We start from the raw sequence: 25188 nt of genomic DNA, 5'->3' as shown, positions 1-25188 counted from the left end.
GTTTCTCTTTCTCAACATTACGTTGGCTGTTCAGTATCTTTGGTTGAGTTCTTTTTGTTTAACTGAATGTCAACATCATTAGTTTCACATGCAGTATTCAATAATAGATCAGGTGTGTATAACCCCCAGTGCTCATTGCATCGCGTGCCCTCCTTAATGTGCATCACCCAGTTTCCCCATCCCCCATCCAACTTTCCTCTGGCAATCCTCAGTTTGTTTCTGTAAAGAGTCTCCCATGGTTTTTCTCCCTCTCTGATGACTTCCCATTCAGTTTTCCCTGCCTTACCCTCTGATCCCTTGTGGTGCTTCTCATGTGAGTGAGCCCATGTGCCAATTGTCTTTCTCTAATAGACTAACCAAGGTTTGGGCTGTGCTGCCTTGCCTGCACACAAATTGCAGTGCCTGGGTCAGGTCTTCATTGCAACCGCTGAGCCAGCTTAGTGAGGACCTTGCCCAGGACACTAGCCCCATGACACTGAGGGCACCGCGAAGTCAGGAAATGCGACGAGGGACTCTCCATCAGGGTAGATGATGGAGGGTATCGTTTCCCAGCAGACTGGACCCAAAACATGTAAATGACAGAATAGTAAGTAGTTCAGCATACTCTATCTGACGGCAGGAATGGGAAAAGTGAAGGATGGGGTCAGAAAGGGGAGCGGGAGTTCCAAGAAGCAGGCTGGAGACATCAGGGGGTAGGGGGTGTCTCCTCCTGGAGGAAGGGACCAGGAGGCTCGTCTGGAGTTCCAACAGGGCAGCATCAGGGTGTGTGCTCTGCCTGACCCATGACCCCTGGGGGCACTGGGGGCCTTCTAGCTCCAGAGGATCTCCAGTAATGCCAATCGGCCTGAGCAAAACCTTCCTGCTAAGTCTTCTTTGTTCCTGGGGGTGGCTCTTTTTCTGCTTCTGGAGGCTGATGATTCTGCTTTGTTTTCCTCTGAGCTGCACCATTTTGCACTCTTTGATTGGTGTGGACTCAGTGCTGTAAGTTGACATAAATTCTTCCTCAAAAGAAGCGGAATAGAAGCCATCCTTGTTTCCAAGTAGACCTGAATAGATTCCACAGAGATAGCTCTTTCCCAGGCCCCTGGGCCCTCACAGGCTAAGTCCAAGATTTTAGAAAACATCTTCTATTCTTAATAGGTTGAAAGCATTAGCTTGGTTTTCAAAAATTGAACAACGTCACACTTTGCATCATCTATACAATGACCTGTAGACATTGAATAAACAAGGCTTGACAGGATGAAGAATGGGCTTTGCAGTGGGGTTTGGGGCACTGTCGACTCACTGTTGTCCCCGTGTGGCCACTCTCCAGATAGCACGTGGCCGAATATTCCCATTTAAAGGGATTCAGGGAGAATAAGACCAAAGAAGGTTGGTCCCTGAACTCCGTAGCTCCTAAAAGCCATCCTCCAATATATGAGCAATATTATAAATTGAGTATATCTTAACTAGATATTAGGGTTGAAGTCAGGGTCAAGTTACGTACATTAACTAGTGATAGCTTTGTGTATGTCAGTCTTACCAGCCTAAGATGTTTTTAAAAAAATACAGTGGGAGAGGATATGGTTACCAAAGCACTGAGCACATGGCTTGTCCCTGGAAATAGGTCACTCCACAAAATGATCGTTTCATCTTAGCTGAGGACCAGGAGCTGGTCCTAGAGGTAGCATCTGTGGCCAGCTGTGGCCATCTCCCCCTGACAGCCACACCCAGCTCAGCCCATCCTCTGCTCTGCTCATGCTCTTGTCAGGCATGGCTTGCTTCCAACAGGTAGAGAAGTGGGTCAGCTCACATGCACATGACGTGTTCCCTTGGTTCCTTGTTATCAGCCTTGTCTTTCTGTCACCTGGGTCCTGAGCCTTGATTGAGCTCCTGTGAGAACATGGGTTTGCAGATTTCTGTGGATATTTCCAGGTGTAGATCTGTGTTGCCTTTGTCCCTGTCCTGGGGTTGGAGATGAAGGCTGGAAAAGTCATCCTACTTTGAAGGCAACAAAAAGAAATATCAAGTGTGCTCTGTCCCCGGCCCCTAAGGTGTGAAAGCCATGGCCAGCAACGCACTTCATGTTCTACCCAAACAGCTTTAGGGACTCACGGATGCATGTGACATGAACTGGTACTGAAAGAAATCTTGTTGCCAAACTTTTGCCTTACAGAAGACAGTTTAGAGACATCGCCCCTCACCCATGCTGTCATTTCCAGTCTGGCCAATGCCCAGTCACACTGACATGTGTAGCCACCCAAGGGCACAGCTGTGAAATCCTCCTGGAGCATCCCCCTTCTCCCCATGGTCTGGCCAACCCTGCATACCCCCAGTCCTCCTGAGTGTTCCTTCTCATGGCATTTGCCACACAAGGCTGTCATTTGCTGTCTCTTGGTGTGTCCTTTCTGCTTGAGATCTCTCTCACAGACGTCTGGCTGGATGACAGGTGGATGAATGGTTTCAGGATCTTTGGTCCTGGAATTGCAGGTGTCCCTCAAAACCTGGGCAAGGGGAGTCTCTGTCCCTCTGTGTGCCCCCAGCCTCGGTGGAACCTAGTGTCCAGAACAAGGGACTTGGGAGTCCTCCCAGATGAAGTTTGTGCTATGAAGGTGGCTTCCTTCTGAGATCACTCTGCAAACACACGGAGTGGCCACTCATATGGGACAGAAATCACGCTACTGTATTGTATTCTCCTTGCACACTGTGGCTACCAAAGAGGAAACACACGCTCACCCCCACACATTCACACTCACACCTCCATTTCTGAGCATCACTACTACGGAAACAACGGTGAATTCCCGTTGGGCTGCAGACCTGTAGATGTGCCATTCAAGGTGTCCATAGAGGCAGATAGAGATGGTGTTTTGGCTAAAAGGATGGAAGTCCTTGCCTCTGGGGGTAAAGACATTAGATTTGACCCAGAAGGCACTATGTTTTGCTCAAAGAAAGGACAAGAGCCTAGGATCTTTGAGACTGGGGACGGGCACAGAATTTCCGGAAAGTCTTCTGTAAAGATCATCTGTGAGGTGTTGTGGTCCACGTGGTGTCTCCGACAATGATTCCACTCTTGCCTTGTGGCTTGAGAGCAGCCACAGAACTTTAGTCTATAACTAAAGTTCCAGACACACAGGATTGGGAGAATCCGGGGGGAGGGGTCTATTTGGCCCATGGGTGGTAGTTTCCCCCACCCCAGATCTGCCACAAGATGGATGATGGGGGAGAGGGCTCTTCTTGTCCAGTGGCAGAGTGGGAAGACACGGGGCTCTATCCTGCCTGACCCCCGGCCCTGCCCATGAAAGGGAAAAGAAGTTGATATGAGATTGGCCAACAATGAAGGCCTCAGCAAGAATTCCCTTCCCCACCCCATTTCTCTGTCTGCCTCAAGCTTCACACAACACGTTTGTCTGCAGTTGAATCCCATGTACGTGTTTTTTGGCTGAGTCAGTCCCCATTGTCTGGTGGGTATATCTTGTGGGTTATATACCACATAGATGCTCATCTTGTTCAGGCCAAGACCATGGGCACATTTGGGCTTCTCCGGAGTTAGCGGAGGATCAGGCATGTGTGGACTTCAGGATGAGGATGATTCAGCCCTAATCAATGTTATGGAGCACCTGGCTTCCTAGGCCCTCTGTGGCAATGGCACGGGCCGGGCCTAGGCCACTTGAGCCATCGCAGTGGAGAAGCCTAGCTTTTTCCATCTTCCTCTACCTTCTGTCAGCACACAGGTTTCCCACCGACCATGTCTTTGCAGACAAACTCTGAGATGGCCCATGGCTTGGGACTCCATTGACATCCCAGAGTCTCAATGTAACCAGTGTCAGAGGCTTCTGGGGTCCTGACATGACATTTATCTCCAGAATATGCCCCATGAAGAGTCCTATGAGAGTGCCGGAGCTCAGGAAAGATCTGCAGGTGCTGAGGTGGGATCGCCGGGGGCCTGAGTGGAGGGCGGTGGTCAGACAGCACTTCCAGTTCTGGGTTTGTGGCAGGGCGGCCACCAAAGTTGGCAGTGGCCTCAGGGGAGTCTACAGTTTCTCCCCTTCTGTGGGTTCTGTGCAGCTCCAAATGGCACGGTTTCCTCCGGGGGAGGGGGGAGGCAGGCGGTCTCCTGGGATGTGGCTCAGAGGTCCCCAGCCTGCGGGCTTTTAGGGCCAAGACTCTGTGGATGGAAGCATGGGAACCCAACCCGGGGTTGGGGTTCAGGCCAGGGGCCTGGCAGGGCCCACCTGTCACCAATGAAGCAGGCTCCCTGGGGGGCTGAGTAGAGGATGGGTTTTGCTGGCATTTAGAAGCGACTGGAGCCACATGTGCACTATGAGCACTTTCCCATAGGCTTCGGGCGACACCACGCAGGACCCCAGATTGCACCCAGTTGGCTCCCTCAAAGGCCCCTGTCACCGGAAGGCAGTTTGCCAGGGCTTTAAGGCCAATTCTCACAAGCTTTCTGCCCAAATCGATGTGGATTTGCAAAGCCAACCTAGGGTTTGGGTTAGGGCCTAAGGACATGTCAGGCCCCATCTGGGGCTGAGGAAATGGAGGTTTTGGCCACACATGCACCTGGCTTTTAGAGCGCTTTCACGCAGGGTTTGGGCCGTGACAACTCTGGACCTCTGGCCAGGCCCAATCGGCTCCTCGGAAGGACTGCGCAGCTGGAAGGGAGTTCGCTTGGGGTTTCTGGTCAATTCTCACGAGCTTTCTGCCCCGGGGCAGAAAGCTCGTGAGAATTGACCAGTGTTGTGCAGTGATTCAGACCAAACTAGCACCCACTGTTGAGCACCACTTTCTGGCTACGTGTGTGTTGCAATCACCCGGGAATTTGGGTCAGGGACACCCAGTTTCATGGGTGGTAAAGTCAGAAGGAGTCTTTGGGAATTCTCCTGGATAGAGGCATGCTGGTGGCTTCAAGGGCTTGGTGTCAGGAACCCTGGGGTAAATTTCACGCCTGACACTGGGCAAGTCAGGTTATCGCCAGGTTCTCTGTTTCCTTCTTAGGAAATTGCTGGCAGGGAATGTTCCACTTAAAGAAGAACCCTCCTGCACTGTTGCTGGGCATGCGGGCTGTTGCAGTGACTCTGGAAAAGAGTATGGTGGTTTAAAAAAAAAAGAAAAAAAAAAGGAGAGAGTATGGTGGTTCCTCCAAAAGCTAAGCATTCAGGAGGTAGCCTTTTCTCTTTCTCATGAACGGCTTGGGCCAGTGTAATTTTGGAAGAAGGAGGGGATCCCAGAGCTTTGCGGCAGATGGGAGTTCCAGGTCTGCTTAGGGCTGACAGGGGTCCCTGAGGTGAGCTGAGCTAAGGGCATGCAGGCCCGATCTGCCAGTGCTGAGGTGGGTGCTGGGATGCTGAATTGAGGGTGGGGTCAGGGGGCATGTCAGGCTGCGGGTTTGTAGCCAGGGGCTGCAGAGTTGGGGGTGTTCTCAGGGGGGCATGCATGTTTCGCAGGCTCTGAAGGGTTCTGCTCAGCTTCAAACGGCACAGTTTCCATCTGGGTGGCAAGCGGACTCCTGGGGTATGGCTCTGGGGTCCCAAATCTGGAGGGCTTGGGGGTCAGGCCCCTGGGGACGGAAGCCTGAAAATCCAACCTAGGGTTCGGGAAAGGGTCTAGGGTCATGACAGGCCCGATCTGCCAGCGCTAAAAACGAAACCCCAGGGGGCTGAGTAGAGGGAGGGTTTGGCGACCCGTGCTCTTGGCTTCTAGAGCGCTTTCTCGCAGGGTTTGGGCTGCGACCACTCGGGACCTCCGGCCAGGCCTGGGCAGCTTCCCCAAAGGCCCACGCAGCCGGAAGGGAGTTCCGCTGGGGGTTTCCGGCCAAATCTCATGAGCATTCTGCCCAAATTGACACTGCTTTATGTAGAAAACTTGTGAGAATTGGCTGGCGTTGTGCAGTGATTCCCCCGCGCTGGTGCCTGCTGTTCAGAGCACTTTCTCGCCACGTGTTTGTTGCGGCCATGTGGGAACTCCACGGGACCCATTCGACTCCTCTGAGGCCCACCGCTGAGGGGAGCTTTCCAGGGCCAGAGTTGAGGGAGGGGCTCAGGCTGAGCCTCAGGCTCCGTGTCTGTGGCCCAGTGAGGCACCGAAGGTGGGGGCCGCCTCAGAGGTGGGGAAGGATATATGCTGGTTTCTCCCTCTCTTAGGGTTTGTGCAGCTCCAAATGGCACAGTATCCTCCTGGGTGGCAAATGGAGTCCTAGGCTGTGGCTCAGGGGTCCCCAGTCTGGAGGGCTTGGGAGCCAGGCCTCTTGGGACAGAAGCCTGAAAACCCAATTTAGAATTAGGATTAGGGTCTAGGGGCATGGCAGGACCAATCTGCCAGTGCTTAGGCGGGATCCCTGGGGTGCGGAGTTGAGGACAGCCATCACGGGGCGTGTCAGGCTCCGGGTTGGTGACCAGGGGGCCACCGAATGTTGGGGTGGCCTCAGGGGGGCATGCAGGTTTCTCCCGGTGTCACAGTTCTGCACTCCAAATGGCAGATTCCATCTGGGTGGCAGGTGGACAACTGGGGTGTTGGTCTGGGACCAGAAACTGGAGACCTTGGGGGACATGACCCTTTGGACGGAAGCCTGAATACACACCTAGGGTTCGGATAGGGCCTAGGGGCGTATCAGGCCCGATCTGCCAGCGCTGAGACGGATGCTCCAGGGGGCTGAGTAGACAAGAGTGGCCACGTGTGTGCGTGGCTTTTAGAGCACCTCCACACAGGGTTCGTGCGGGGCCACTCGAGACCACGGGGCAGGCACAGGAGGCTCCCCTGAAATCCCGCACAGCCGAAAGCAAGTTTGCTGGGGCTTTCAGGCCTATTCTCACAAGGTATCTGCCCCAATGGGCATGGATTTGGGCAGAAAGCTCCTGAGAATTCGCTGGTGTTGGGCGGCGATCCTGGCCCCGCGCTAGCCCAGTGCTGAGAGCTCTTTCTCCTAGGGGCGTGTTGCGGGCATGCGAGACCAGCTGGACCCACGTGTATCCCAGAGACACCCCCCCCCCCGGCAGAGGCGAGCTGGGGTGGGGTGCAGAGGGAGTTAGGGTGTGAGCCTGACCCTCAGGCTCTGGCTCCTTTTGGCAGAAGGGGGCGCTGAATGTGAGCTGAATGCACTTGGGCTCTGCACCCCCAGCCCGAGAATCCTTGTGAAGCCACCAGCATCAACAACCTCTGTAATGCATACCACATGCTTGAGGAATACGTTCTGGCCCAAGTTTAGTTTTAAAAAGGGAATTTTGAGGGCACCTGGGTGGCTCAGTGGGTTAAAGCCTCTGCCTCCAGCTCAGGTCATGATCTCTGGGTCCTTGGATCAAGCCCTACCTCAGGCTCTCTGCTCAGCGGGGAGTCTGCTTCCCCTCTTTCTCTCTCTACCTGCCTCTCTGCCTACTTGTGATGTCTGTCTGTCAAATAAATAAATAAAATCTTTAAAAAAAAAAAAGGAGGGGGGAAGAATTTTGTCTTGCACATGGATTTCTGCAATTCTTGTGGAAGGGGTAGTACCATGCAGAGGAGGAACAGGTGCAAGCAATGAAGCCTAGGCAGACCCGGGTTCCAATTCCTCGGCCACCAGGAGCTGTGTGTTCATAAGTGTCCCAATCTGGTGGGACTTGGCTCACCCAGGTAGAAAATGCAGAGAACAGTACCCAGCTGTCAAAGCGGCTCCAGGTATTAAATAATGCTGCCCAGGAGAGGCTTTCTAAGTGTGAATACAGCAACACCCATTACAGCCACTGGAAAACAGCCGAATTTGATGCTCATTTATTGGTCGCTCATGTTGGAAGCCTGGCCACATCCACTCCAACTGATCCTTTTGGGACTCTCCCTGTCTGCAAATGCACAGCATTTTAATTCCACGGGACTCATGTGTCCCCAGTACCCAGAGCACACAGTGGGTGCTCAAGAAATACTTGTGCTTTTTGGTTTTATTATTTTTTTAAGATTTATTTATTTATTTGAGAGAGACAGGGAGAACGTGCGCAGAGAGGGAGAAGCACACTCTCCGCTGAACAAGGAGCCTAGTGTGGGGCTCAATCCCAGGACCCTGAGTTCATGACCTGAGCCAAAGGGAGACACTTAACTGACTGAGCCATCCAGGCGCCCCAAGAAATATTCGTTGAATAAGGGGAGATGGATAGCCTAAACCCATTTGAAGGAGTAGCTCTTCCACAGGCCAAAGATAAGCAGATGCTGTGGTGTTTGACCTTCAGTCTCTCCAGTCCAGAAGTCAGTGCTTGTTAAGGGCAGACATCGTTGGTGGCCTCATCCACGTTTGTTCCCTCCTGTGTCTCTGCTCACAGAATCTCAACTGTGCCCAGAGCGGCTGTGAGTCCAGCACTTGGTGGTGGATCTTGATTGGTTCACACTAATCATGACGATCCTTTCTCTGTCTTCCCAGTTTCCCTTCTAGGTAGGAACGGCTGTGCAGCCCATTTTGGCCAATGAGATCTAAGTGGAAGCCTGTTGGGTATGTGAGAGGTTTCTGGGAAAGTGTTAGCTTTTTTGGTATATGGAGGCCAATGCACCTGCAACTGTCCTTACTTCTTCCTGTCCTGAAGGTGGATGTGATAGCTGGAGCAGGAGAAGCTATCTTGTAAACATGAGGAAGAGGCCAAGAGAACTGCAAAGAAGCTGGTGCCAAAACTGCTGAGTCACTAAGCAATGCCACTCAGATTTCTTGTTGTAAAGGAAAAATAAATCCGTCAGTCGGGGTAGTCAGACTTACTTTTGCATGTGGGCAATGAAAGCCTGAATGATACACAGGTTGTCTTTTTTTTTCTGTTTGAATAAATTGAATCCCATATGACAGATGAGCAGAGGCCTAAAAGAGTTTCAGAGCCTCTACATTTCCTTGACTAAAGGGGTAAACTGGTAGATTAAGTCCAAGAATCTGAATTTTATTTATTTATTTATTTATTTATTTATTTATTTATTTAAAGAATCTGAATTTTAAAGAAGACTTTTATAAAGAATCTCAGGGGTCATGTGCTCACCTTCTCAATAAAAAGAAGAAAACCTGCAACTTTCTTAGCATTGAATGCCTCATTTTCAAAGCAGCAGCTTCACCCTCCTACTTGCTAGAAATACAGAATCTCAGGTCCCACCCAGCCTTCACCACCTCAGAACCTTAAATTTAACAAGATGCCCGGTCATTCATATACATGTGAAAGAGGGAGACACACCCTTCTCAGTGGTTCTGTCTTGGCTAGAACTTCTTGGGAATGCTTTAAAACCACCAATGGCCGGTCCCCATCCCAATCAACTGCTGTATCCAAGAGTGGGGGGTCCCCACACCACTTAAATAAACAAAAAGTCCCAGTTGATTTCATCACACAACAAGGCTTCAAGAAAACTCAAGACAGCCCATGCCATTGGCTAGCCATGTCTTTGGTCAGGTTACTTATTCTCTTTGGATCCCAATTTATTTTATCCATAAAATGGTCACAAAACAAAGCACTTGCCTCGTAAGCGTTGCTGCCAAGATTAAGCTGAATTATGTAAAGGATTTGCATAGTGCTTGGTACAAAGCATGTGCTCAATAAATTGGGTTTTCCTAGCCTTGATGTTGATAATGATTACCTGGGGAATGGGCTAGCCATCCTGCGCTCTCCTCTGGGGGAGGCACACACGTGTGGGAAGGAGGCCTGAATGAGCACTCCAGGTGATTCTTACCACTAAAAAAAAAAAAAAACAAAAAACAAACAAACAAAAAAAGATAAACAACAAAAAAAAATTTTAAGGGGGTTCCACACGGGCCTTGAACTCACAACCTTGACATCAGACCTGAGCTGGAATCAAGAGTTGGACGCTTAACTGACTGAGCTACCTAGGTGCCCCAATCATTAGACAAATTTGAAAAAAACATTGCCAAAATGTGAGTTCTTCTCCTTATCCTCTTTTTGTTTTTTATCTGCACGCCCTTTTTATTTTAGAAAACTTCAAACTTCAGAAAAGTATAATGTAATGAACACCACATACCATTCACTAATACTAAAGGGCATTTTACTTTACTTGCACATATTCTCTCTCTCCACATGTGTGCACGCACACAATTTTACCGACCTACGTGAATGTGCATTGTACACATTGTGACCTTCATCCCTAAATAGTGCGGCAGGCGCGTACTCCTGCTTGACCAAACACTACCATCGCATCCAAGAAGTTCTGCAAGGATTCAACAGCATCATCTTAAGTATGGTCCATATTTAAGATTTCCCTCTGTTGATCACTCTTTTTTCAGTATCTCACTGTCTGTTAAAATGTCTTTTTCCATTATTAAGCCTCTCTATTATGAGACTCACTTCTAACTCCCTGTCCCTTCCCTCTGCTAATGTGCTGGAGGGGTCCAGAATCTTTTCTGCCCCTGGCTGTCCCTGAGATGTCTGAGAGATGGTTGAAGACAGTTTCCCCTCCAGACCCCTCCATCCTCATCCTGGCCACCATTCTCTGGACCCTTTCCTGAGGGTGGATGAGCTTGTTTGATGTGTGGTGCCTACAACTAACTGTGAGACTGAGGGTTCCGCCTTGGGTCTGAGCCCTGGAACAGGGCAGGCTTGCTGTCTCCATCTCCGTGGCAGCTATGTATCTTCAAATGGGTCAGAGGGAGCCTGAGTAAGCTACACAGTGTTGCACTTTTTCACCAACAGCTAAGTATGCCTCCAGTGCTTGTGCAGTTATGTCCATTGGTCGGAATCGATGTGGAGAAAGAGACCAGAACCAACATATGCTGGGACCATAGAGCATGTGCGGCCCCTCGGAGATGGCTGTAGAATCCTAGAGCCCCAAGGCTTTGTGGGAGACTCTGCATCTCAATGCTCTTGTTTCCGGAAGGGGTGAATATTACAGCTTCCTAGGTCTGCTCTGAAGATTTGCTAAGAATGCTCAACCCTGGGATGCCTGGGTGGCTCAGTTGGTTAAGCAGCTGCCTTCGATTCAGGTCATGATCCCAGTATCCTGGGATCGAGTCCCACATCGGGCTCCTTGCTTGGCAGGGAGCCTGCTTCTCCCTCTGCCTCTGCCTGCCACTCTGTCTGCCTGTGCTCTCTCGCTCTCTCTCCCTCTGACAAATAAATAAGATCTTTAAAAAAAAAAAAAAAAAAGAATGCTCAGCTCTGATTTGGGTGTTGATGAAAGAATGGGATTTGGGGGTCCTGAGAATGTTCCAGCGATAGCTGCACGATGCTGTGAATGTACTAAATACCAATGCCCTGCACGCTTCAAAATGACTAAAATAGTGAATTTTATGTTAAGTGACTTTTACCACCATAAAAAAGAAAAGAGACTGTGTGGAGATTTTCCAAGCAGAGAAGGTGGGTGGGAAGCACATTTTAGGCACAGAAATGAGTTTCAAAGAGTTATAGATGGAGGGGTGCCTGGGCAGTTCAGTGGGCTAAATCTCTGCCTTCTGCTCAGCTCATGATCCCAGGGTCCTGGGATCGAACCTCGCATCAGGCTCTCTGCTCGGTGGGGAGCCTACTTCCCCCTCTTTCTCTGCCTGCTTCTCTGCTTACTTGTGATCTCTGTCTGTCAAATAAATAAATAAAATCTTAAAAAAAAAAAAAAGAGAGAGAGAGAGAGTTATGGATGGAACACTACGCAGGATGCCGTCAAGGGCAGACACCACCCAAGATGTTTCCCGTGCAAGATGGCTTTCAGTGGGCACTAGGACCTTATTAGGCACCAAGATAGCCTGAAAGATTTTTTCAAACACTTTGCTAACCTCAAGACCAAGGTGAAATCAGCCTGAGGGGAGTTGGAAGAAGTTTTACTCAGTTGAAGAGACTGGGGCCGCATTGAATCGGCACAGTGGGTCCCAACCTTTGCTGCCTCCTGGGGAAGGTTGAAGGAAGTATCTGGAGTTGGGCATTCCTGGGGGTGCTGCATGTACCTGAATAGTTTTTTTTTTTTTTTTCATTTATTTATTTGCTTAATAGAAGGAGAGCACGAGAGCACAAGCAGGTTCAGTGGCAGAAGGAAAGGAAAAAGCAGACTCCCCTCTGAGCAGGGAGCCTGATGCAGGGGTCTATCCCACAACCCTGGGATCATGACCTGAGCTGAAGGCCATTGCTTAACCAACTGAACCACCCAGGTGTCCCTGAATAGCTTATCCTAAGCTCCTCAGGTGTTTCAACGTACAGTCTATGTTGAGGGCCAGCCATAAAGATAAAGCAGCCTAAAGCCTAACATCCCTCGTAGGGAAGGCGTTCTCTCTGTTCTCCAGTGGCCCCCACAATGTGCAGAACTCACAGCCAGTCTCACAAGCCACCTGACCTCTAAAGGCCTTGGTTCTTTTCAGAGGGGGCTGTCTGAAGCCACGTGTGTAGAAATGGAATAAGGCCCCAAAAAACACAGACATGTTTACAGCGCAGATCTTTTAACCAGTTTATTGTATTTTTACAATCATAAAAATAAATTAGTCATACACAAAAATAGTTGTCGTTTTTGCTAAAGAGAAAACAGATCGCATTTACTCACAGAATTCACCTTCGACCCCCACCCGACCTCCTTCAACAATAATTTAACGCTCTAAGGGTGACATGGAGGCAGTGGCGTATTTAGTAAGTTTCTTGCTCCTGGTTGTGCAGGTGACAGGACAACCCAGAGCCCCCACCCCGGCAGTCCCAGCGGGGCGCACCCCCCACCCCCCACAGCCACAGACCCTGCCTCACCCATGGCTCTGACCAGGCCTCCCGAGTAACAGTGTTGGTGAGTCTATGATGATGGCAAGACAAAGAGAAGGGATGAAAAGAAGACCCTTATATCCTTCTCCAACTAAGGTATAACAAGAAGGCAGAGTACATGAGCAAACATAATATGTAAGATGAAAAGCTGGCGAGGCAGAAAGACCTGTTTCAGGTACAAGACCAGGACTAAGCCCCTGAATGAGTCGGAAAGCAGAGTGATTTATATTCGATATTGAAACCCAAATAATTTGGCTAGTCAGTATACTAAATCATAACTATGACCTCAGAATAGGACGTCACGTTGCAACTTTGCAGGAAGCTGGGTTAGTAGGACCAAATGATTTTACACAAATGTGGATTGTATATGTAAATAAATACCTATTAGGTCCCTTTAAAATTAACATATTCTAAATAATAGAACTACTTTTGTGTAGTGACTCATTCTGCCCATAGAGTTCAGAATACACATTTCCTATAAACATCTTGTATTTACAAAGAACAAAATAATAACTTATAACAAAGTATATCCTTCTGTCAAACTGAACTGGGGGTCAAGGAGCTGGAAATTCGTTTATGTAACAGAACGGCTTTCCTCTCATGAGGCAAAGGGTTCAACTTCCGGAAGATGCTGAGAAACTCGCCTGGAACTTTCTACTCTCTTGTGGGTGCCCTTCCTCAGCACATCAGTGGAACTCTCTGTTACCCAAAGAAGAGAACCAGGAGTGTGGGATGGTTTGGGGTGGAGAGAATGACTTTGCTCCAGTAAAGGTGCGGCAAAGCAAGGTGAGTTGAGAAACAGAGAAGGTATTTAGAGGGTCTAGTCTAGTCCATCTACTGCTCATTAAATGTGTGACCCTGGGCAGGGAACTAGCCATCGGGATGCTGGGTTACTTGTCCACAACGCAGGACCCAACAGGACAGCTCTGGCCAAGCTGCTAGTGGTTCTGAGATTTGAGGCCCCATCCACCTCAGGTGAGGGGTGCAACACTGGGATCAAAATGGCAGACACAGAAATGGGAAGTGGCTCAGACGAGGCAAATCACTCAAAGCTGTTCTACTGACAGAGTCACTAAAGCCTAGACTCAGAAGTCATATTCTAAGTCATATTGCCTCAGCTGGGTGCTTGACTCCCCTTTTCAGCACCTCTGATGAATGGTTATTGTAATTCCACTGAGACCATCAGGGACTGGACAGCCCTCTACCTTCAGGGGCTTTCACCTGTGGAAAGTTGGTTCTTCTGCAGGAGCTAAAGTCTGTCTCCCTGCAGCTTTTATCTCCTGGCCTCAGGGTTGCTCTCATAGCTCTAGCCCATCTCAGAGTGCCGGCCCACCCCTCTTCCTCTCCAGGCTAATCATGAAGTCCTCTCCACCGTTTCTAACTCTCGACAGCCCCTCCTCAGGATTGGGCGTGCTGATCTGAAGGCTACCCAGCACCAGTGTTCTTCAAGTGTGGTTCCAGCAATCACAACCCCAGTGTGGCAGGACCCTCCCTAATGTTTTCTCCTTAGGTAGCCCAAGTACCTCATTGTGTGTGTGTGTGTGTGTGTGTGTGAGAGAGAGAGAGAGAGAGAAAGAGAGAGAGAAAGATTTGGAGTGTTTCCACCCCACTTCCTTAACTCACACTGAGCTGAGCCCGCTGAAACTCTTACATCGCCACCTCATATTGGTAGTTTTGTTTTTGTTTTAATTCCAAAGCTAGACTTAGGTTGCTTCCTGGTGAATTCCTAAGATCTGGGTTTTGGTCTAGTCTCCCAGATCTCTTTGGATCCTGAGCCCTCACTGTCCCTAATTTCACAGTCTCCACGTTTCATCAGTAAGGTGTTCAACTTCCCATCAGAACCGTATTAAGGATGTTTTCTATGGCAAGCGTCAACTGTTGGCCTCCACCTGCCAGGCTGATACAGGTTCTTCCAGGTTTTATTTTTTTTAGCCTGTTTTAAGGAAAGCCATATTTCTTTTTGCCACTTATATTTATGCCTTCTACATTAGGAAGTCCATATTCAAATTCTGAAATGCCTCAGTTAAAAAAAGAAAGAGAGAGAGAGAGAACCAAGAAGGTTTAAGAAGATACTAGTATTATCCGGATTTCTCTGCCAAAGTGCAGCTGTCCCAGACCCACCGTTAATGAACTCAGAGGACTCCCGACTCCCTCTAGTGGCCGGGTTTACAAGCTTGCTTTACTGTGTCTTGGGCTGTTTGTTTGCTATGGGGGAAAAATGTGAGTCCCAGTGAGGGTTGGGAGGCTGGAGCTCACTGAATTACCTTTATCTGGGGTGCAAGGGGCATGCTTTCCTTTCCCAATAAGTGAAAGTAAAATAGCCAACTCTTTCTTCTTGGAGTTTGTTGACTTTTGTGAAAAAACAGGTAACACCTTCAGTTCATCAAGTTTTAAAATCTGGAGTCTGGAATGAGGTGATCCACTTCACAGAAAAAAGAAAAACAGCCTTAAAATGTAACTTCCAATTCTGGAAGTGTCCGGTTAAGGGAACATGGAGGGGGATTGAGAAACAGATGGTAGATCATGGCAAAGAAAGGGTGCGGAGGAAGGGAGAAAGAGGCATCTCTGTGGGGAGAGTCGTCAGAAGGTGAGCATTCCTCCAATGGGAACACCGAGGGACTTTCTCAGACGTGTTGTGCGAAGGACAAAGGCATTTAGATGTTGACATAACAAACCAGGAAGTCAGCAGAAACTGGATTTCGAAGACAGATAAGTCATTAAAATGCCTGTTCTAGCAATTTATAGCCTTTCCAGAGATGAATGGAATCCAAGAACAGCTCTACTATTTGTTGGAAGAGAAAAAAAGACCCTTAGTTTGGGTACATTTTCCTCCCAAAGACACACAAACGCATTTGCTCTGACTCAGTTCCACCATTGGCGGGATAAGCATTCTCATGGAAGATCTTGTCCTTTTTAAACAACTGTTGGGTAACATTTGGGGGCCACAGAGCACAAAGAGATGACAAAGAGACCAAGCCAGCATTGACAGAGTCATCATGAGAACCCTGAGTTGGAAGGACCCAGGATGCTGAACTCCTACTGGATGAAGACGTCCCCTTTCAGACACAGCCATTGCCCATGTAGGGTAACCCAAACCTCTGTTGGGCAGGCTGGACGACTCAAGGTTTTCCCTCAATGTGAGCCAAAATCAGCCTTTCTCTGCTCCCACTGATCTTGTTCCTCCCTTCAGCATGTTAAGAAAACCTCCTCCAAGGAATCCTTCAAATGAGTGGCTTATTCAGTAAGATCTGAGAGCAGCTACATAGAAGTAACTCTTCTCTTGTGGCAAAAAGCAGAAGTAGGTGGTGAGAGAGAGAGAGAGAGAGCATGGGACAGAAACCATCCATTTGGATTCTCTGGTCTTTTTGTGCTTGGTGGGCAAGGGAATCAGGGTCTCTGCCATATTGCACAAGTTGTGCTGTGTACAAAGGAGAAGAGATGGGCGTGCTTTTGCAAAATGGTGGCTGTGCTCTCCAAGAGAAGAATGAGTACGGGATGGGCGGGGCTAGGTAGGGAGAGAGAGGGAGGGGGCTTTGTGATCTGGCTCACTGAAATCCCCTAATTGCGTGTGTGTGTGTGTGTGTGTGTGTGTGTGTGTGTGTGTAAGGAAACCAGAGATAAGGGAACACACCAGACCACCCTGCCTGGGGGGTAGGGGGGCAGGGCTCTTCTTTTAGGACTGTCACCTGTGACCAACAAAGAAAAACCTGACCCTAAACAAGTAAGCCACTAAAGATGTTACCACTAGTCCTTATGTGAACCAAGATGTCACAAGACTGATAAGGCCACTAGCTCCCTGGTCAGTTCTAAATAAAAAATAAATAAACAGTTAGCGGAGACCCAATGTTAACAACCCTGGCCAGACCCCTCTTGCTGCTAAGAGCTTTACTCTGTACCCTTGCTTAAGAGAACTGTGTTGCTTTACCCCCTCAATTTCAGAGAGATTCATTCTTCAACTCACTGAGACAAGAACCTAGCTCTCTGGCAAGAGAACAGCCATGAAAAGGCCAGATAGAATTTCTGAAAGCCAAGGGTAGTGAGAACCAAACCCAGTGTGTCAGATTAGGCGGGCGCGACTCCTCCCAGAACCTTGAAGCATCATCAAATTAGCAGGTTTTGGGGTTAGAGGCTTCACAGAGGAAACTCTGTTACTAAGAATCGAGGCATGCTTTAGAAGAGAAATTGACCTAGGACTAAATAGGGCAGATTTCCTGCACGCTTACAACTTGTTTAGCCTGATAGTTTCCTTGATTTTCTTAATTGGCAATCTTTTCTTAATTGGTGAAAGAATGCATATATATATATATGCATTCAAACCCTTGAACAACATGGGTTTGAACTGCATGGGTCCCACGTATATAGAGATTTTTTTTCTGATAAATACCACAGAGCCCTGTACCTGTATTTTCTTTTCCTTGTGATTTTCTTCATGACATTTCCTTTGTCTAGCTTACTTTAAGAATACACTATCTAATACGTATGACATATAAAAATATGTATTGATTGGTTATGTCCTTGGTAAGGTTTTCAATCAATAGCAGGCTGTTAGGAGCTAAGTTTCTGGGGGGGTCAAAAGTTATACATGGATTTTCATCTCTGCAGGGGGTGGTTTGCATCCTGAACCCCCATGTTGTTCAAGAGTCAACTGTATGTGTGTGTGTGTATACATACACACACACACACACACACACACACACATACCCCTACTCTTTCCTTTTAATTGGCTTTTCAGATCGTTTGCCTTTCAATGTGCACTTTATCCCCCTTGTGCCCCGAGGCCCCCGGAATGCAGTTAGGTGAAGGGCACTGGGGAAGACCCAGCCACTGTGGCTGTCACTGGAGGAGCCCATTCCCCCCAACCTCCCCACCAGCTAGTGGCATGAATGCAGATCTTAGGGCTGAGTCTGGGACTGTGGGATATGGGTCACGAGTCATAGTGGCGGGGGGAGGGGGGTGGGGGCGGTGGGAGGAATGAGAAATCACAAACAGAAATCCATAAAGCAACTTGGAAAAACCAAAGGGAAACTCTTTCTAATATAAACACAGGTTTTATACTGAGACAGGTCGGTTAGACGTTCCACTGTGTGGCGCACAGCCCAGGGAAGGGGGCTGTGGGCCTGAGAGAGCCCAGAGCACGGAGACCGGACAGGTTCTGTGGCCAGAGGGCCCCTGGCGTGCAGTTCCCTAGGGGGCACATATCATTGGGGAATGAACAGAATCAGACTTGCTACCCCAAAGGCTTTCTTGTGTCAAGGACAATTCCTTTAAGGAAGGGGTTTAACAAAACCTGCACAGAGTCCTGTAAGCAGTATCTGTGACCTTGTCCAGGAAGACATAAACAGAAAGAAATATGGTAAAACAACGGAGTCCTACGGGGACCCTCTTGACCGCTGGCCAGAGGAAAGAATTCTAGAGCTGGGCTCTGATTGCTGAGTGGGAAATTTCTTAGTCACTTGGTCTGAAATGAAGACCTAAGGCTTCTGGGCGGGTGAGTTGTGTGGTCAGACTCAACCCTGCCACCCAACAGGTCAATATACCGGGCAGGTCAATTCCTTAAATCAGGTCTCCGTTTCCTTGTCAGTAAAGTGGGGATAGTGATTCAGTCCCTGGCTCCCATTCTGGGGCTTTGTGAGCCGCTAACGATCTATTATCTGTGAATACACCTGCGAAATAAGAAAGCACTATTTGACAGGAGATAATTTGTGTCACAAGGCAGGAAAAAGCGTAATGTCTTCGAGCATGAAAATAGGCACCATGGGGTTGAGGTAACAGTGGGAAGCAGGTGTCTCAGCGAGGCTCCGCAGGGCTCCGCAGGGCTCTGGGGTGGGACCCACCTCTTGGACTCTCCAAGGGACCCCGATGTTGAAAAGGCCAGAAGCACCACGGACGAGGCAGTGCGCCATTAGGGCCCACCTGCTGACTTAGAAAGTGCTGGAAGGGGAGTTGACGGAGAGCACAGCACCCCCACCGCTTAGGTTTCAGAGAGCACAGTACCACGTGCCAGGGTTCCCACGCAGGGATCCTGGTTTAAGGCGATGCTAAAGGACAACCGTGGCTTGGCCCCAGGGCACCACATGGATGCGCTCTGCAGCAGGTGGAGTGAAGACTACGCCCGCTGGCAGCAGGGCGGGGTAGGGGAGGGTGGTACCGGGAGCCCCTGGCCCCAGGGCTCCCCGCGCCTCCCTGACCCGCTCCCCTGATGCCGCGTGGGGACGGGGCTGTTATCTGCTCCCCAGGAAGCCCGCCTGCCTGTTGGCCACGCGGGTGCAGGAGGCACAACAGGCGGTCTTGTAGTAGTTGTAGACGCAGAGTCGCGCCTGGACCACCACGTTGCAGTTGTAGTACCTGTCCTTGCAGTTTTCATCTGCAGCAACAGAGAACAGAAAAGACCCTCTGAGCACAGCGCCAGCAGGGAACCATGGGCGGAGAAGGCGCGCGGGGATGCGGTTTCCCTACTGGTCCTGCTTTATTACCTAAGGGAGGTGGAGGCTGGGCCAAGAGCTGCCCTTCTTCTTGTCTTTTAAACATGGTGACAGGATGAGGTATAGAGAATATAATTCAGTGCACTGTGGTCTCGCTGCTCACCCGCATAGACGCAATTTCCAGAGTTCACTCGGTGACACCCCCCCTTTCTCCTCCCTCGCAAGGTAATCAAGCCCCACATGGGGTGTTTATTATCCCCAACCCTGTCTTTATACCTGAACTGTAAACGCTGGTATCCTAATCACTAGGTGGCATTTCAACTTAAGAAAAAAAAATGGTGTTTGTTTTTTTTTTATGCAGATTATATATATTCCTTGGCAACGCTGACTTGGCGTGATTCTTTCAGTTTACGGACTGCTCTAGGGGGAGTTCATTTTCATTACTGAATGGTACCCATCTACATTCCACAACTTAAGGATCCATTTCGCACCCACACGACAGTTTAGCTGTTTTCAGTTTTTTACTATTGCCAACGTTGCCCCTTTGCACAGCCATTACACATGCCCTCTCTGGGTCTTGCTTGGGTATAAGGTATGTAGACAACCCTACTGGCTCTCACTGGATTGCTCTCTGAAGGGGGTTGGTGCAACTATTTATATTTTTGTCAGTGGTACAGAATGCTTTTGCTTTTCTTTTGCTTATGCTGCATGTTTTACTTTTTTGCACACATAATCTCATGTGTATTTGCCGCCTGAGTTTCCTTTTTGGCAAATTGCTTTTCCTATCCCTTGCTAATTTAGTTGACTTAAAACAAATGATTCTTGGAAATTCTTGACATGTAATGGTCCCGATCCCCAATACGTTAGATGTGTTGCAAATATCTTCTCCACACCTGTGGCTTTTCTTTGCTTCAGTGTTACTTGTTTAAAAGAGTTTATTTTTAATATAATAGATGTTATAATAATATTTTTCTTGGTGGTTTGGTACTTGCGTTTCTCATTTACGAAATCCTTCCCTACACTAATGTGCTTATTTCCCCATATTCTCTTCTAAGAGTTAAAAAGAATTTCTCTTCACATCACCAGGAATTGTGTGTGTGTGTGTGTGTGTGTGTGTGTGTGTGTGTTGATAAGTAGGAATTCAATCTAGTTTTTTTCCTATACAGATAAACAATCATCTCATCACCACTCCCTGAATGTTCACGTTTCCTCCCCAGACTCATACTGTTAACTTTGACCATGTATCATACACCATACCATGCTCAGATTTATTTGTGGGCACTCTGTACTGTTCCATCAGTTTGTCTATCTTTGTGCAATATGTCCTGAAACATGAAGGATACATTTCCCAACATTTTTCGTTATCAAAATTACTTTGGCCATTATTGGGACTTTGCCCATGATCTTTTATGTAAACTTCAGACACAATCTGTCTGATTTTTCAATGGAAAGCCCTGTCTAGATTTTGATTAACATCGCTTGAATTTACAGACTAACTTGGAAAGTAACCGAATTTTACCTGCTTGCTTCTTGACATTACTGACAAATCCACTGAATACATTTATGTATCATAACATTCAGCTTCACCACATTCTTTTTAGGACGTCAGTCCTATCCTGTGTACAGTAACATAACTAACCATTTCCTTCTCCTGGTAGAAATGTAACTGCTTCCAATTTTTATGAGTTACAAGAAATTCTACTGTTCATTCATTGATTAATTCTACACAATTTACTGAGCCCTATTCTTCGTGTATATGTATATCTGTACAATTTTGAGAGGCTATCTTTAGTATATGTTTCTAGAAGTGGAGTTACTGACATACCAAATACTTTATATATTGAGCAATATTGCCAAAGCTCTCTAAAAAGATTACACTCAGTTACAAACAGGAACCTGACTTTTCCCCTCACAACTTTGCCAACAATGAATGTTATCCTGTTTTTTATAGAAAAGTTTTCTAGTCTTATGGAAAAACACAAACTGCCCTTATTTTTAAAATTTGCCTTTTTATTTACTAGTGAGGCTGGTTACCAGCTCAGCCTCTTCCATAATGTTTGTTTCCACCCTTCATTCTTTATAACCCTGGACGACTTGTCTTTTTGATTCATAGCAAGACTGAGGAGAAGGTACAGAGGAACAGTGGTTCTTTTTGTTTTCTTTATTCAACTAATTTGAGTGAGTTCTATGTATATCAGGGATTTAACTCAGCTTGAATGGCATTTATTTGATTCTAAGATACTATCAATTGTAAGATGATTTAGTAATGTCTCTTTGGAATTACATGAAAGATTATAAAAATGTATGTAGGTTAAAAAAAAAACTGATAACAGTCTGATTTTCTTCTTTAGCATTATAATCAAATGTGCACCTGAGCCCCGGTCACTTTCTGAGTCCCTAGAGATTGTTGGAGGAGCAACTGTCTGGGATACACTTTGAGCTTTTAACTCCCACTCGCAGCCTAGACATTTTTAGTACCTTTGGCTCTGATGGTATAAACCTAAAGCATACCAAACAATACCAAGGTTTTGCTTACATTTTCTATTTTGTTAATCCCATTGTTTCCCTTTTTTCCTTAATTGACTTTTCTGTATTTGGAAGCTAAGTAGTTTCTTTCCTTCTCCTAGAGAAGACACCATAGACAAACGGAGAAGACAGAAGCAGACTCATAAACAATTTCTCTCACGTCATATTAGTTAGAAAACTGTTTGCCAGCCGAGTGACGGCTCTCCAGAACAGAGGGGCTGGTTATACTAATCACTCCTAGCTCTGCAAATTGTACAATCAATTCTAAGGTTCTGGTAATTTTGACTGTCTTTAATTATCTTGCCCTGGCCAGAGGCGAAGAGACGACTTTATATATGTTTCTTTCCAGTGTTGCATTACAGTATACCCTTCTAAAAACTATGTACATAACAACTGGGATCCACATTTAAATCAAGTTCTAATTATTGGTGCCAATGTAAATAAGTCAATGGAGGGGACATCTAGATGGAACACGTCTGTGTGCATGAATTGTAACTTCTCTCACTATTTCCTCATCCTGGCTCCTGGCTGGATGTTTTCTTCTTATATTGATTGTATCACATTCCAATAATGTATGTTTCACATTTTTCTCACAATTATTGCTCATTCTCCCTCTCTTTTGCTTTCTTCTTTTCTTCCAACTTGGACTATGATGTGTCTGATGGTTAATTTTATGTATCAACTTTACCCGGGATGGAGAGCCCAGATGATACATGATTTCCAGGTGTGTCTGGGAGGGTGTTTCTGGATGGGGTCAGCATTTGAACTGATGGGCCCAGTAAACCAGGTGGCCCTCCCCAGGGGAGATGGGCCTCCCTCACTCAGGGCCTAAATAGAACATCAAACAGAGGAAGGAGGAATTTGCCCCTTTCTGCCTCAGGCTTGAGCTGTACATTTCCTGTCATCTTCTCCTGCCCCTGGGGCTGAAATTTACACCATCAGCCCCTCTGGTTCTCAGGCCTTGGAGACTCAGATTGAATTACACCAGCAGGTTTCCTGAGTCGCTAGCTCGGTGACTGGTAGGTTGTAGGACTTCTCTGCTTCTATGTTCGTGTGAACCAAGTTGTCATAATTCATTACCTATCTATATAATAAATTATGACAAATTAGTCATTATCTATCTATCTATCATCTACCTACTCACGTATCCATCCACCCATCCATTCTAGAGAACCTTGACTAATCCACTGTACTTACCAGGACAAAAGTTTTTTAATTTATTATGTTATGTTTTTACATTCAGCAATAAGGCCTTTGAGTTTTGTGTCTAGCTTACGAAGCCTTAACTAACCCCAAGATATATATTTTTCTGGTATTTTTACAGTGTGTTTTCTATGTAAGGGTCTTTAATCCTTTAGGCATTTATGTTTATATATGGCATAAAGCAAGATTTAAAGTGTTTTGCTTTGTTTTTTTCAAATAGATCTTTGAATCTATTCAAAGAGGGAAGTCTCTCCTCTCCCCAATTCCCTACCATTAGGCTTTTATTAGGCACCTGGGTGGCTCAGTTGGTTAAGCCTCTGCCTTTGGCTCAGGTCATGCATGAATCCAAGGTCCTGGGATCAATCCCCACCCACATCAGGTTCTCTGGTCAGCAAGGACTTTGCTTCTCCCTCTATGTCTGCCCCTCCCCACTGCTCATGTATGTGCATTCTCTTACTCAAATAAATAAAATTTTTTAAATTAGGCCTTTATCATACTTTACTTCCCTTGTATATCAGAATTATGTATTGTAACACTCCTACCCCGTCTCTTCCCGACTCAGTATATACTTTTAATTTCTGTATTTTATAATGTGTTCAATATATGTAAGGCAATATATTTAAGCATTTTGTATGTTGAGCCTCATGAGCCTTCTTTTATCCTCTTTATAGAATTTTTTTTTTAAAGATTTTATTCTTTAAGTAATCTCTACACCCAACATAGGGATTGAACTCATGACCCCAAGATCAAGAGCTGCATGGTTCACGGACTGAGCCAGCCAGGTGCCCCCTCTTTACAGTACTGAGTGTTCCCATCCATGAATAGTTAGTCTCTCTGTCCATTCACATTTCTTAGTATGTTCTATACCAAGTTTTTCTTATTTTAAATTATTATTTAACATTTTTCTTCTAAATAGGTTTAGACTTTTCTTACTAATTTTCTTCCTTCCACTGTTCTGCACCTACAATTCCAAGTTGAAATCTCACTACTTCAGCCTTAAAGATAATGGAACCCAATCTCTGAAATCATTACCATTGTTATCAATTTGCGCTTAAGTTTGGAGGGTGGCTTGGATCATCACCCAGAACAGTCATCTTAAACTATGAAACTTACCACACTGAGAGTATTTTGACCCCTGGAACCCCGTGACTGTGCACAAGGTCACGGGGAGACCCAGATGGGCTTGGCATTTTGATACCAGGGAACCCGCTGGGGTTTAAGAAGGATGTACCTTCTCTCTGAGATAGGAATCGCTACTTACCAACTTCAGGGACACAGTCCTGAGGGTTACAGGATTCTTTCTCTTCTGGTTTCAACTGCGGGTCACAGAGATTGCTTATGGTCATGTCATCTGACAGGCAGCGTACTTCGCGGACCCGGAAGCCACCCTGGCAGCTCTTGGAGCACTGCATGGTGACAAAAGGGGGGAGGTGGGTTTTTGGCCGTCCGTTCGCTCAGCACACTGGAGCGGCAGATACTGGGAAATTTCAAATATCTTCACAAGCAGACTAAATACGAAAACAAACTCTCATGCATCAACCAGCGTCAACAACCATTAAGTCAGGGCCATTTGTGTCCCATCTCTACCCCGCCTGAATCCACTCCACTCCACTCCTGTTTTGAGGCAAATCTAGACAACACATCACTTCTATCACATTTCAGTTTGTCACTCTAAAAGACAAAACTCTTTTCAAAAGTTAACACAACAGTTATCATTACACCTGGAAATTAACAATAGGTTTTCAAAATTATCTTCAAAATTACATTATCTTCAAAATTATCTTTGGATCATCTTTTAATCATATCAAAAATTATCTTTTGATATCTTAAAAAAAATCAAGTTATCTTCAAAAATACATTCAGAGTTCCCATTTCCACATCTCCTGTGAATCTCAAGTTTTTAATACTTTTTTTGGTTTGCTTTGTTTTGTAAATCAGGATCCACATCAGGCCCCCACATTGCAGTTGGTAAACAGACCTTTTAGGACTCTTTCGAATCCACAAGTTCACCCCCTTGACCTCCCCCCACTGCGCATTGTACTTTATTGTCAGGAGGAACGGAGTCACCTGTCCTGTAGTTGCCCATAGTCGGGATTTTGCTGACGGCATCTGCGTTGCACAGTTTAACATCATTCTCTGTTCCCTGCATTTCCTGTAAATTGGAAGTTGGGTGTAGAAGAGGCCCTCACAGGTGCAGGTTTGGTTTTTTCTGCTTCATTGGATGCATGTGGTTATCTCTGTTTTGGGGCTGTCTGCAGCCACCCATGTGTCATGTCTAGATCCATTATTTCACTTGTAGCCAAAGAATAGTGGCAAAACTCGATCATTGCTGCTGCTTTTATTAGCTAGGAAACGAATATCCTCCCTGCCCCTATCCCTACCTAGATTTGCTCTCG

At 47.0% G+C, this 25188-nt stretch overlaps 1 protein-coding gene across 3 annotated transcripts in view; it reads right to left on the bottom strand.

Annotated features, from left to right (window-relative positions):
- Window positions 1–12328: 12328 nt before the first annotated feature.
- Window positions 12329–25188, bottom strand: part of THSD4 (thrombospondin type 1 domain containing 4) — a 556231-nt gene continuing 543371 nt past the window's right edge. For all 3 annotated transcript variants that reach the window (XM_045073490.1, XM_045073491.1, XM_013059343.2), the window contains 2 exons: window positions 24054–24198; window positions 12329–19005 (listed from right to left, as the gene is read on the bottom strand). In XM_045073490.1, coding sequence (XP_044929425.1) covers window positions 18863–19005; window positions 24054–24198 — 288 coding nt within the window. In that variant the 3' untranslated portion in view covers window positions 12329–18862. The remainder of the gene's footprint in view (window positions 19006–24053; window positions 24199–25188) is intronic.

This window comes from Mustela putorius, unplaced genomic scaffold, assembly GCF_011764305.1.
Source record: "Mustela putorius furo isolate JIRA1106 unplaced genomic scaffold, ASM1176430v1.1 tig00537243_pilon_pilon_pilon, whole genome shotgun sequence".
Classification (NCBI taxonomy): Eukaryota; Metazoa; Chordata; class Mammalia; order Carnivora; family Mustelidae; genus Mustela; species Mustela putorius.
Note: the sequence above shows the minus strand (reverse complement) of the source record. Positions and strands in the feature narration are given on the sequence as shown.